The 14,341-nt window shown below is 42.8% G+C and overlaps 1 protein-coding gene across 2 annotated transcripts in view; it reads left to right on the top strand.

Moving 5' to 3' along the window:
* The first annotated feature begins 10,092 nt into the window (after positions 1-10,092).
* CCAR1 (cell division cycle and apoptosis regulator 1) overlaps positions 10,093-14,341 on the top strand; it is a 50,737-nt gene continuing 46,488 nt past the window's right edge. The window contains exons 1-2 of one of the 2 annotated variants that reach the window (XM_072628771.1): positions 10,093-10,269; positions 11,439-11,557. In XM_072628771.1, coding sequence (XP_072484872.1) covers positions 11,485-11,557 — 73 coding nt within the window. In that variant the 5' untranslated portion in view covers positions 10,093-10,269; positions 11,439-11,484. Of the gene's footprint in view, positions 10,270-10,962; positions 10,983-11,438; positions 11,558-14,341 lie in introns of those variants that run through there. The other variant, XM_072628772.1, reaches the window with a different exon arrangement.

Genomic DNA, 14,341 nt, shown 5'->3' with positions numbered 1-14,341 from the left:
CCCCCTTGGTTGATATAAATTTTCACGAAAAGAAATTGAAATAAGAGCAGACTGAAGGTCAGAGAAGTTGAATGACTTTCTCTGAGTCATGCAATGAGTCAACGTCATAGTCTGGGTTTAAACTCAGGTCCACTGAGGGTAATTCAAGACTTCCCACTACTCTACAAAGAGCTTACGCTTGTGTTCATCAAATACTTTCCTTTCATCAATGTCTGCAAGGTGTAATGAGCCTCAGGCTTAGAGAAAGTAAGCTACTTATTGTCACCCAGTTGGGATTCCAACTCCTCTTCTACTAAGCACATTGTTTTGTTTTGTTTTCCTAGACTGTCTTCCAAGAACAGAATCTCAGAGTGTAAGGGACCTGAGGGGGGCAATCAAATTTAATTTTTACATAACATTTAAAAAAAAGAATGCTAAAAGGAAAAAATAATTGTACCTAGCAAAGAATCCCTCTCCAGTATTTCCAAGTGGACCAGTTGACATCCAACTTTTACTATCTCCCAAACCAGCCTATCCCATTCATCCAGGAACTGTAAAAGGGTTGATTTGATTATGGCTTCAGAACTGTGGGTAAGATGGGGAACAGAGCGGGAAGAGGAAAAGGAGCAAGGCAAAGTAGTTGTTGAGAAACAGGGAGGCCTAGGGCGGAAGATTAAGCACACACAAGAAGTCTTCCTATTTTAAAACACCAATTTCTTTCAGTATTTTTGAATACAGGATTCATTTGTTTCAATGGCTTTGTTTTTCATCAAGATCTTAGCTCAACAGTTACTCCATGCTTTTATTCCTAGATTTGTTTGTTCTTCATGGTATCATGGAGAAGGTGCAGCAATACTTGTGAAAAGTCAGTTTATTGCTTTGTGACAACGGAGAAGTCATTCATAAGCAAAGGTGATGACAGTTCCTGCAAAGGAAGACCACCATACAGTAGGGTGAGAATCTGGAACAGAGAACCTAGTCCTTTATGCCTCCAGGCCTTGAGCCCATGAACTTCCAGTGACCACCTGGATGCTCCAGGCTCCTTTGTGGCATTTCCCCAAGTAGGATTTTATTTGCTTTTAAAGCCATAACTTTAGTAAATATCACCATTTTTAGCTTTTTTTATTTGCAAGTAAACTTAAGTCTAAGGTTTTTTGTTTGCCAGAACCCTCCTCATGCTTGGCTCACATTCAGAGTTCGGAATAGAGAGCTTCCTTTCATTCCTGTCTTTCCACAGGATGCGATTATGCATTTGGAATAATTGTATTTAGGGAATGTTTGCATCATTCATTCCCAGTGACTTCCAGCAAGTTATGGCAAACCACTCCTGTATCTTTGCCAAAAAAAATCCCAAATGGGATCCCAAAGAGTCAGACAAAACTGAAATGACTAGCAGCTTCAATACCAGGAGACTGCTTGACCTTGAGTGTGTCATACAGAGTGGCAGCCCATAAGATCAGGAAACCTGAACACAAAAGCAATCTTTGACATATACTATTTTCAAGAGAAGTCCTAGACATGTTTCTTTTTACTACCAACTTGCCCACTCATCTCCATTGCTTATAACACTGTTTCTATGATGCCTCAATTGATGTCAGAAAAGAAGGAAGGAAGAAACAGCTTCTGTTTTTTGAATGTAATATTTTTTCAGTATAATATAAGACAAGATTCTCAGATGAGAAGATCAGGGGAATGGGCACCATGGAAGGCTTAATGGAAGGCTCACGATGGTGAGTTGGAAAGTGAATCAATTAGAAAGACATAAAAGATTGCCATGTTGCAATGAGGTTCCCGAAGTCAAGCCCACCCGCATTTTCTAAGGCATTGTGCTAAGTATGCAAAGAAAGGCAAAAACAAGCCCTGACCTCAAGGAGCTCATATTTTAATTGAAAAGACAACATGAAAACACCTATGCGCAAACACCAAATATACGGGATAGATTAGAGATAAACTTAGAGGGAAGGCACTGTCGTTTAGGGGGACTGGGAAGGTGTGATTTCATCTGAGACTTGAAGGAAGTCAGTGAAGTCAGGAGGTTGTTAAGATGAGGAGGGAAAGAATTATAGGCATGTGAAAATGCCTGAAGTTAGGAGATCAAAGATCTTTGGAAGAGGAAAGGTAAGGAATCAGTGTTCTTTCCACACACTCCTTCCCTGGATGCTATCATCCTGTCACAATTGCCTCGTGGCCATTCCTCAGAGATCTTCTACTGGAGATGAATAACAAGGTCCATGGAGAAGAGTGAGGTATGTGAATACTTGGAAAGTTAGAAAGGGGCAAAGTTAGGAAGAGCTTGAAAAGCCAAAGAAAAGATTTTTAAAAAATTTTACCCTAAAGGTGACAGGGAACCACAGGAATTAATTGTATGGGGGGGAGGGGCAGGGATAGGTGTGACTTGTTTAGCCTTGTGCTTTAGGAAAATTAACATGGCCGAGGAGAGGAGGATGGGCTGGGTTGGAGAATGACCAACCAGGAGGCAAGTGCAATGGTCTAGGTGTAAGGTGATGGAGGCTTGCCCCAGTGTGGTGGTACCATTAGGGGAAAAAAATTATATATTATAAAAGTATATATAATATTATTATATATTAAATAATTATATATTGTTAATATAATTATATATTATATATTTTGCAAAACTACATTTAAAATTACATATTTCACAAATATATATATTTGAGAAGGTAGAAGAATCAATAGGACTTGGTAACAGATTAGCAATAATAGTACAATATAACCTAAATTTGTAGTGGAGTCAATCAAAATGTTTTCATGATTTTTCTATAGTTCGTTCTATTAAACAGGACGTAGTGGAAGTAATCCAAGGTCAGGATTTGGTAAGGCAAACCCAAGAACAGGATAAGGGGGTGGGGTTCTGGTGTAAACTGAGCCATCAAGGAAGGAATTGAAACAGGGAAGACAGGAGAGTCTCACCAGTGCAGGGGTAAATGGCCTAAGACAGAACTGAGGGGTGCAGGAACATGAGGTTAAAGTATAGGATAAAGAGTTATGAAATAAGGGGAAAGATCAAATGATAAAAGATTCTGATCAGATAAATTTCAGAGTTTATAAATAAGGGATTCTTAACTTAGGCTCTGCTTTAAAAAAAAAAAACTTTGATAACTGTATTTCAATATAATTAGTTTCCCCTGTAATCCTATATGTCTTCATTTAAAAACATGTTATTCTGAGAAGGATCCATGGTCTTTAACAGACTGCCAAAGGGGTCTATGAGAGGCAGACAAACAGAAACAGAAAGATAGAGATTCTGAGACGGAGAGAAATAGAGAGATTAAAAGAAAGAAAAACAAGTTGTTTGGTTGGGGTGGTATCACAGTGGATACAATTCTGGTGTTGGAGTCAGGAAGACCTGAGGTAAAATCCTGCCTCAGACATTTACTAGCTGTGTGACCCTGGGCAAGTCATTTAACAATTATTTATCTCAGTTTCCTCATGTGTAAAATGATATAGTTGGACTCAATGATCTCTAAGCCCCCTCTTGATCTAAATCTATGATATATCCATCGGAACATATGCAGAATATAAGGCAAATTCCGAGTAGCTGGAAGGTAACCCACTGGGGGGGTGGGGGTGGTAGAGGGGATTGCACTAGCTGTTGGGGTCACCAGGAGAAGGTAGCACTTGAACCCAGAGAGTTTGTGACTTTCCTGGTCACAAAGGCAGTAAGTAGTATGGTCAGATAACCTCAAATTTAGTCTTTTATTTTATCAATAAGCAGAAATTGAGGCATGAAGAATCCATTCAGGCATAAAGGATAACATTAACAAAAACTAAGAGTCCAGAATCGTACCAGGGAACGATTTGGCTGGAGTCCATGAAGGGGAGTGCTGGGAAAGAAAGCTAGAAAGGCCAGAAGTATCACTCTGCATTCCCTCCTTGATACCACAGAGAACAAAACACTAACTAGAAATACAATGAACCTGATTGTAGAGCGTGCCAGGGATAAGGGCAAGGAATTCCCAGGTTATCCCTTAGGTGATAAAGAGCAAGCCTGGAAGCCCCCAGAGGGAGGGAAATAAAGTATTTACAAGTAATGCAAAAGAGTTTTAAGAAAGAGAATAATAATAATTGGGGGGTTGGGGAGTGGAAAGGGGACTACTTGGATCACAGATTCTGAGCCCAACAGACCTTAGAAGCCATAAAATCCAAGCTCTTTATTTTACAAATGAGGAAACTGAGTTCTCAAGGGGGGGGATTGTCTTTCTCAAAGTTAGTGTCTGAAGCAAGATTTGAATCCAGGTTTCCCCTCTCCCAGTCTGGTCCCCCCTCCACTATGCATCCTATAGGACAAGAACCCCTGAGCTGTGCCTTGGCATTCCAGGCAGCCTGGTCCAAGAACCATGAATGAGAAGGGAATGTCTTGTTCTGGGAATAGAAAGTGAGTTCTAATATAAAAAGTGACTGGAAAGTGACATAAAGGAAGTCGGGGAAGACCAGTTGAACCTAGTTTATGAAGGTCTTAAATGTAACAGAGAAAAGTTTCTATTTTATCCCAGGACAATGGGAAGCCACCAAAGTTATTTAAGCTGAGGGATGACATGGTTGGCTTTAGGCATATCCCCAGTCTTTGTATCCCTGGCAAGTATAGTAGGTGCTTAATAAATAATCTTCAAATGAAATTGTTACTGAAGAAGATGAACAGAGGTCTCCAATAACTGATTGAAATCCCCCAAAACTTAGAGTAGGAGGTAGCGCTTTAGCTGAGCTTTGAAGGGAGTTTATAAAGACTATTTGTGCCTGATCTCATATTTGGTCTAATCAGCCACAGTCAGATACACAGAAACTTGACTCTAGCATAGTGATGTCATTTTGGTGCTCTTCTAGAAAGAAGGAAAACAACCAACCAAAGCGGTTGAAGATTCTGAGAGATAGAGGTGAGGAGGGAGTGCATTCTAGGCATGTGGGCCAGATAGGAAATGATGCTGCCTCAAGTTTGAATGGATAGTTGATTCGTGTAAATGGAACAAAAAAGGGGATGAATATTGAATAAGTCTGAATAAACAAGTGGAAACCAAACTGTTCAGGCCTCAAATTTCCATCTTATCTTATTCCAGAGATAATAACAAGCCACTACGTTTCCACAACTTGGAGGTGACATGGTCAGACCTTTATTGAGGACAATTATTTTGGCAACTGTGTGGTGTAGTTGTAAGATCTTGGAGGGGAGGGACTCCTGGCTTCCTCCAAGACACAGCACAACAAAAGCAGGAGAACATTGTCCACAGTAACAGCAACATTGTTCAATGATCAGCTCTGACAGACTTAGCCCTTCTTAGGAATACAATGCTCCAAGACAATTCCAAAAGACTCATGATGGAAAATGCTATTCACATCCAGAGAAAGAACTACGGAGTCTGAATGCAGTTTGAAATGTACGATTTTCTCTCTTTTTTCTTTCTCATGGATTTTCCCTTTTGTTCTGATTCTTTCACAATATGGTTAATGTAGAAATATGTTTAACATGATTGTGTACATATAATCTATATCAGATTGTTTGATGTCTTGGGGAGGGAGGGAGAAAAATTTGGAACTCAATGGAAAAATGAATGTTGAAAACTAAAAAAAAGTTGGGAATAGAAGCAAATAGAATAAAATGAGGATTTACCCCCCCCCAAAAGATGTTGAAATCCCACTTTCTGCAAGAGTCCTTTTCTGATACCCCCCCACACACATACACACCTATCCTACACCAGAATGCATTCCCGTTAGATTTACTTCCCATTTATACTGTCTATATCTTGCATAAACATAGTTCTTTACATATTATCTCCATCATTAGACTATTACTTTCTTCTCTCTAGGTTTTGGGACACCACTCTGTCCAGGCTCTCCTCCTACATATCTGAGCATTCCTTCTCTGCCTCCTTTGCTGGATCCTTATCCAGATTACATGTCTAATCATAGATATCCCATAGGGGTATATATACCCTGAGCCCTCTTTCTTCTGCCTCTATATTACTTCACTTGGTGATCTCATCAGCTCCCATGGATTTACTTAACATCTCTTTGCTGATGATTCTCAAACCTACCTATCCTTCTCCAACCTGACTTCCAAACTCATATCTTCAAATGCCTCTTAGACATCTCAAACTAGATATCCAGGAGATAGGTTACTTTTCACTTGTCCAAAACTGAACTCATTGTCTTTCCTTCTAAAAACTCTCTCTTCTGGCTGTCCCTATTACTGTTGAGGACATCCTTCCAGCATCCTTCCAGTCTTTTAGGCTCACAACCTAGGAGCCACCATGGACTCCTTACTATCTCCTCATGTCTCCCATATCCAGTCTATTGCCCAGACCTATTGATCACACCTTTGCAGTGTTTCTTGAACCTTTTAGCCACTAGCACCACTCTTGTGCAGATACCTCCTGCCACTGGCTGGTGGGGAAGGGCTGCCTGCCTCAAGTCTCCCTACTCCATTAAGCCAGCAAAGTGGTGGACTCCTCATCTATATCTGGCCACTGGATGCACATGGCTCTGGAAGAGAAAGTGAGGCTGGTGACCTTGCACAGCAATCCCTGGCTTAAATCCAATTCATTTGCCACTCATGGCATCATCCTCCTGATGTCATGGTCCTCTCCCAGAATGAAGGACAAACAGCAACAATAGTCACCAAAGTGACTTTCCTAAAGCACAGGTCTGATCATGTCACTCTCCCTCTCCCTGCTACTACATAAGAGATTCCAGAATCAAATACAAAATTCTCTGCCTGGCATTCAAAGATCTTTATAAGCTAGCCCCCTCCTTTGTTTCCAGTCTTCTCACACTGTACTCATCTGCACATTCTCTTCAGTCCTGGTCCATGACCAGCTCCAGGCATGTCCCAATGTCTCAGGCTATTCTCACCCCACATCCCACGCCTGGAAGCATGCTCCTTCCTCATTTCTACTTCCTGGCTTCCCTGGCCTTATTGAACTCCCAAGTAAAACCCTATAAAAATAGGAAGCCTTTCCCAATCCCTCTTAATTTTAGGACCTTCTGACTGTTAATTGTTTCCTATGTATCCTTTATAGAGTTTGTTTTTATATATTTGCTTGCCTTTTGTCTCCCCACTAAATTCTAAATTTCTAAGTTTCTTGAGGACTGGGATTGGTTCTTGCCTCTTTTGGTATCCCGTGTTTAGCACAATGCCTGGCAAGCAGTGGGGGCTTGTTAAATTGAATTGAATTAAACTGGAAGTGAGGTGGGGAGGGGACAAGGAGAGATGGGAAGCTGGGAAGCAGTTTATGAGGCTGTTTGAAGAAATAGTCCAAAGGAGAGTGGATGAGAGCCTCAACTGGAGTGAAACAGTTATAGGATCATTTAGTTCTCTCTTTTTTTTTTAAATTCGTTTTTTTTTTTATTTTGTAATGTTTAACAATCACTGCCATACAATTGCGATTTTATCCCTCCCCACCTACTCCCCACTACCCCCCTCCCTCCCCACAACTGCATACAATTCTGTATAGATTCTACATATACTTTCCTATTGAGTATATTTTCACTATAGTCATGCTATGTAGTCAGACTAAGATAAATGAAAGAAATTGTATAACAAATCAGAACATGATACACAAACACATACACATACACAAACATGATCTGCTACAATGTGTGAGTGACTTCCATATTTCTCTCTCTGAGTGTGGCAGGCATTTTGCCTTGAGATCCTCCATTGGGATTTTTTTTTTTTTGGTAAGAAGTTCTTGTGTTATTACAAAAATCTAAGTCTACCAGAAAAAACTCTCACACACTGTGGTTGTTGCTGTGCATAAAGTTCTCCTGGTTCTGCTCCTTTCACTCAGCATCAGGTCATATAAGTCCTTCCAGGCCTCTCTGAAGTCTTCTTGTTCATCATTTCTTATGGCACAATAGTACTCCATTACATTCATAATTTATTCGGCCATTCCCCAATTGATGGACATCCCCTTGACTTCCAGTTTTTGGCAACTACATAGAGTGCTGCTATAAATATTTTTGTACATGTGGGACCCTTTCCCATTTTTATGATCTCTTGGGGATATAGTCCTAGTAGCGATATTGCTGGGTCAAAGGGTATGCACATTTTTGTAGCCCTTTGGGCATAGTTCCAAATTGCTCTCCAGAATGGTTGGATGCGCTCGCAGCTCCACCAACAATGAATTAGTGTTCCAACTTTCCCACATCCTCTCCAGCATTTATCATTTTCTTGTTCTGTCATGTTTGCCAATCTTATAGGTGTGATGTGGTACCTCAGAGTTGTTTTGATTTGCATCTCTCTAACCAATAGTGATTTAGAGCATTTTTTCATATGATTATAGATAGCTTTAATTTCTTCCTCTGAAAATTGCCTGTTCATATCCTTTGATCATTTAGTTTTCTAGGAACAATGTGATAAATGAGTCTCTCATTGATGTTGTGGTAGATTTGGTTATAATGTATTAATGTAGTTCCTGTGAAACAACATCTTTTGGGAGCTACGTTTTGGGAATAAATCTACATATAACTACAATAATTACAAATACAAAGCAGCACTGGAGAAACGGGGCAAGTGTTTTGGATGGGGGGATAGGAACAGATGTGTTCAAGAACACATCTGGCTGGAGGGGCAGAGTAAGCAGCATGACCCAGGTGGGCTTGGAATGTAGAAGACCCCCATGGGTAAGGAAAGGTGGGCACGAGTCAGGCATAGGGAAAGGAGAGTGCAAAGAACACAGCCACAGATTTAGGACCAGAAGGAGCCTCAGAGTTTGATTGTCCTAACTTTTTCTTTTACAGATGGGGAAAATGAGGCCAGAGAGGTTATTATGGGAGCAGGTAACTGTCGGAGACAGGATTCCACCCCAACGCTTCCTTTTTGGTTCAAAGTAGAAAGTTTGCGCACAAGATCAGCTGGAACAGAGGCAGAAAGCCAAGTTGAGGAAAGGAGGTTGGGGGATCTGCAGGACCTGGGGGGCCCAGCTAAGGAGTTTGCATTTTATCCTGAAGGCAAGGGAACTTTTTGAGCTGGGGAGTGACAGGATGGACAGCCCTTTGAAGTCCTGGATTTCACTTAGTTCAGACAGTGCTCTCCCAAACCTTTTCAATTTAACTTTAGGAATCTAAATCAGTTGGTTGCAAGTGGCCACAGCTTATTCTTTTAATAAATGCCTCCCTTCAGACCTCATGCTGGACAGAAGCAGTAAATCCCTATTGAACGAATTCACCAATACTTGGTGTTTTGCCTCACTACATTTCAGCCTGTTTAACATGTGGAACTTTATAAATACTGAATATTGCATTCCTTATAGGCATCTAATTTTGGAGGGCTTGAAGACTGGCCCAGTACAAGAATCACTTGGTAAGGAAGGGAGTCTAGGCTTCTGCCCATTTTACAGAGCAGTAATACTAAACAGTAATTGCTCCCCTTTTCCCCAGGAGCCCTGAGGGTCTTCCCTGGCCAGTTGGACTGGTTTCTTAATTAAAGGGGCCATCCCTTGAGTAACTACTTAAAGAAGCCTGTTCATTGAATGGGTGTTTCTCTCTCAAAGGGAGCATGTGACAGACCTTAGCCTGAAAGGGCCAGGGTCCTACATGGCACCCGGGGCCATCTCCAGCTCTTCGGCTCTCTTGGTCCTGATGGTTATCTGGCCACCGCACCCAGTGAGCTTAGGAGCGGAAAGCCAGGCTGGTGACCTTGCACAGCCCTCTGTCACTCAAATGCAAGTCAACTGCAAGTCCTGTCATCATCTTGGTGTCATGGGCCTCTTGGAGAAGGAAGGACAAACACAACAGATTGGGGACCGAGGCTCGCAGAGATATGACTGGTTTGGGCTGCGATGGCATTGCCTCCTGCGTTCTCTGGGAGGACGTACATAACGAGAGTCGGCAGAGAGAACCCTGGGGTAGGCTGCCGCCATAGCTCCATCGCAGCCCCCATGGCTTCAACCAGCAGACAGATTTACGACGGCCCTTGAAAAGAAAATGGCGGCAGCGAGCGCCCGGTCACGTGACACGCTCGGCCCTCCCCTATGCTCCCGCCCTAAGCCAACTCCTCCGCCTCGGAACGAGTCCGTAGCGCGCACGCGCCAGCGTCGCCAGGCCCATTGTTTTGCCCCGCCTCCGACCAAGGCTCCGGACGCGCTCTCGCGTTGGAGCGATCCGGGGGCCGGCGTCGAAGCGTGACGAGGAGCCTGCGGGAGCGCGCCCGCCCGAACGTAAACACGGTGCGTCCTTCGGAAGGCAGGGCGGGGCCTGGGCGAGGGGAGAGTCGGCGCATGCGCAGGTGCCTGACGGGTTTGAAATGGCTTCGGCTCTGGCGGCGACCCGGCTCAGGTGAACGTCCGGTCCGAGGGGTCGGGGGCCGGCGGACGACGCGGGGCCGGGCCGGGGCCAGGGAGCTTCGGGGCCGGAGAGGGGCCGCTTTCCAGCGGTTTCTGGGCGGCCGCAGGGCCCGACCGCGGCCCCGGGCGCTATGGCGGGAGGGAGGCGGCCCCTTTTGTGCCGGGCGGCGGGCGGCGGGCGCAGGCCCGTCCTCCCTCGGGCCTCCCCTCGGGCCTCCGGGCGACGGCTGCGCCGGGGCCTTGGGCTTGGGGCTGGGGAGCGGGCGGAGGTGGCCTCCGGGCCGACCTGCCCAGGCCACTCCCCTCCCCCACCGGCCCTCGTGGGCTGAGCCGGCCGACCGAGGCGGCTCTTGGAGATCCCAGAGGCGCCTCAGCCCGCGCGGGGCCCGGGGGGGGGGGGGGGGGGGCGGGGAGGGGACTGTGTGGGGAAAGAGGGGGCCGCGGCTCGGACCCTAGCCCGGTCGGGGGGCGCACCTCGGAGGGGGCTGGGGATGCAGAGACGCTGCCCCACGGCCGGCTCTGTATTTGGGACAGCGGTGCCCGAGCCTGGGCATCTCGGGGCCTTTGGGCCCCTCCCGCCCCTCGGGCCGTGGCCCCTGCTGTTGGCCGACCTAGTATGAAATGCCCCCCCTTGGAGAACCGGAGTCCCACCAGCATTCCGGGGAGGCCGGCGGGGCTTTCCTGCCTACCTTGCTCGTTGACCGGGTGGGCTTTATCTCATGTTTGGCTGGGGGGGGGGGGGGGGGGGAGGGGGCGGAGGGATGGTGTGTTCTTGTTTATTGAGAACTTGGGAGTCGGGAAATCCTGGGTTCAAATCCCATCATTGATGCTCAGCAGTTGTGTGACCCAGGACAACCTCTGGGTGCCCTCGTGCCAACCCTAAGCCCTCCAAGTCCTACTTGGTGGAGGGAATTCCCCACGAAGGACATTCTCTTGTGCTCTCTTCCAAGATTCTTGTATTCTGCTTGGTAACAAATTCTGTATTTTTATTTCACTTGCGGTTGGAATTCACTTCCAAATTGAGGAGTTCCAAAGATCTCCTAGGATGCCCATGACTTTCCCCTCCCCCCAACCTCCAACTTGGGGAATCATTGATTGTCCTTTTCTCCATCAGTAGCTTGATGGAAATTCAAAACAAGGTTTAATTTTTTTTCTTAATAGATCACTGCTGTAGAAGAAAACCAGCCAGAGGTTTTTGTCTTACACCATGGCTCAGTTTGGAGGACAGAAGAATCCACCATGGGCTACTCAGTTTACTGCCACTGCAGTTTCGCAGCCAGGTCAGCACACAAACCCTCTCTCTTTGCCCATTTTAGGGGTCATGCCGTTATTTCAGTTATACAAAGAGGCTGTCTATGAATTTGCTGGGAAACATTAGGATTTTTGTAACACCTAAGAGGCAGATAAGCAACTTAAGAGTCTAGTGATACCTTTTTTGGAATGTTTAAAATGCTGAGTTAGTTTGTTAGAGTGGGACATTGACAATAGCTCTAAGCCTAACAAGTGACTGACTCTCATTCTCTAAAATAATTGTGAGTGAATTTGTATGTCCTTGTAAATCATTTTATGATAGATGTAGCATTTAATTTTCACTTGGACTGGCATTAAAGGTGCTAGTGTATGCAAATACCCTTTAAAAGCAGATATGTAAGAATGACTTTCTCATTTAGGCCTTATATTTTTATCGGTGATAATGGCTTTGTGTTCTGCAGAAATTTAGTGGGAAAAAGATTTTTGCCCTGCATAAGACCTTAACATTTAGACCTTGATCTTAACTGACTGACGTAAACATAAAATTGTGGTCAGGAACAAGATAAATGAAACAAATGAAAGTTCATAATGCGTTTTTAATTTATACATTTGCATTTCAATGTCTTTCTCTTCTTCCCTTCAGGTAGGAGCAAATTCTTTTTCCTTTCCTCAGTCTTATCAATGAGATCTCAGATCTTTCACTCTTTGTCTTTATCTCAAGTTCTGAGAAATCATTTTGGCAGTTTTCAGTTGGACATTGATACTAGAATATGTTAGCAAACTGGATGATAGGTTAGGAACTTTCCTGTAAGGCATCACAAAGGGAGCTGTCCGATTCTTGTGTCTGAGTACTCGAGCCTTTGGCAGGTTTTCAGGTTGCCCTATTTGAAAACTTTGGTTTCTGCCTCCATTGCTAGCCTCAAATCTGTTTTTGTTAAATTGCACTTGATAAAATATATCAAAAACCTAATTTTAGGTTAGTTCCAAAGAGACTGAGCGTGAGTCAGGCTCTAATCTCAGCAATTATCTTTTGCTTCAACTGTCTTAAAATTAGAATGAAATAAGCACCTGGAGTCCATTGTTATGAAGATCATCAGAAGTCTTTTCTGTAGAGAATAGAAAACTTTAAATTGAGTGTTTTCTTTTCATTTAACTTTAGAGGAGGTTTGTAACCAATGAATAGTGAATAACTCTTTCGTGCACATACTAGCCTTTGGCACCAGAAACACTTAATTTTATCGTTAATTCTGGCCCAAGTGATTTTCATAAATATTAATTACAGTAAGAGAAATGGCTTTTCTTGTGTTTCTCTTCAGTTTCACAAGTTTATTAAGCATCCACTATATGTCCCTAACTGTTCTTTGATAGTCTAACAGTATCATGTCATACTTGTTCTGTACACGGCTATGTTGAAGTAACTATTAAAGCCTGATGTATTTATATACTCTTAACCAAGAATCTTAATATAACATATATACCACTTAACATGGTCATATTGTTTTTTAATGACTTAAATTAATGCTACATCCATCTGAATGAGAAATGGTATTGCTCTGTTAAAGGTGGGAGAAGGAGAAACCTTGATTTAGGAACTTGTCAAATACAACCAGCCATCACTGAGAGTAGCTCTACCAGCTGCATTCTTGTCTTCAAAGGCATTTGGGATTCCAAATGTTAATGGGATTTGTGCTAGTAACATGCATGCTTATGCATAGTATTGTGCATTAATCCTTTAATAATTTTCTTAAAGTTTTGAGTGTGTTATTAGTCAGAAATATTCAATACCAAAAAAATCATCAAAAATTTTTATTACTTTGTTACTAACATATACTGTTTAAGATAGCAGGTTTCTTCATTATGATTTAGCCACAGCTTTCAGCCCAAAAAAAGCAGCAACAAGTTTTCATGTAGAGCTATTTATGTAATGTCAGTTTACGTAAAGTATTCTTTAATTTCAGGGAGCAGCATTCTTGGCAGCTTTAAAAAAAATTGTCCTCATATGACCTTTTTTTAAAGTCCTGTTCTTGACATCATTACTTCTTGGGGAATGATGTGGAGTCAAAATGATTTCATTTTTAGGTAGATTTTAAGTGGAATACTGACAAGATTTATCTTTCACCTCTGATCTTAGAGGAGAGCATTAGCCATATGACACCCACCATTGCGAAGTTTCAAATACATATTCCATAAGAGGGGTTATAATCAAGTAAACTTTGTGTTGTACTATGGTGTTTGTAGTTTTGTCAGGGAGGAAAGAACTCTATTGAACACCATGCCAAATGCTTCAGGCACATACTGAGGTTGTCACTTGTATTTTGTGTGTCAAAAGCAGAAGACAGATTTAATGTTCAACCCACAAAAATGCAGCTTTACTAAACGTCTTCAATTTGAATGAAATTTTTTTCTGGTTTTTTTTCTTTATATATGTTTTAATGTGCTCTGGTAAGTAAGGTGATGTGTAGGGGGATCCATAAAACAGTTTGTTCAGTTTGTCTGTCTTGTCAACTAAATTTCCCAACAAGATTGGCATTTTCTTTTGTCTTTTTTATTATTTAAATTAATAAATTATTTGCTAGTAGCAATATAAAAATTGTGTAACTAATTGTATGTCCTAATGAGTATTTTAGAATATGTCCCAAACACTTTAGTAAATACATAGATGGTTTATCAACTTGATTTCTTTGTTTGGAATTTTTTTTTTTCATTCACATACCTTTTGTCTCTGTCAGTCAGGTGGTCATCTAGCACATATTAAGTGCTTCATATGTGCCAAGAACTGTGGCAGAGATACAAAAAAAGGGGGGAAAGGGCCC

This window comes from Notamacropus eugenii, chromosome 1 (genome assembly GCF_028372415.1).
Source record: "Notamacropus eugenii isolate mMacEug1 chromosome 1, mMacEug1.pri_v2, whole genome shotgun sequence".
NCBI classification, from domain to species: domain Eukaryota; kingdom Metazoa; phylum Chordata; class Mammalia; order Diprotodontia; family Macropodidae; genus Notamacropus; species Notamacropus eugenii.
The sequence above is the reverse complement of the archived record's forward strand: the minus strand, read 5'-3'. Positions and strand labels throughout refer to the sequence as shown.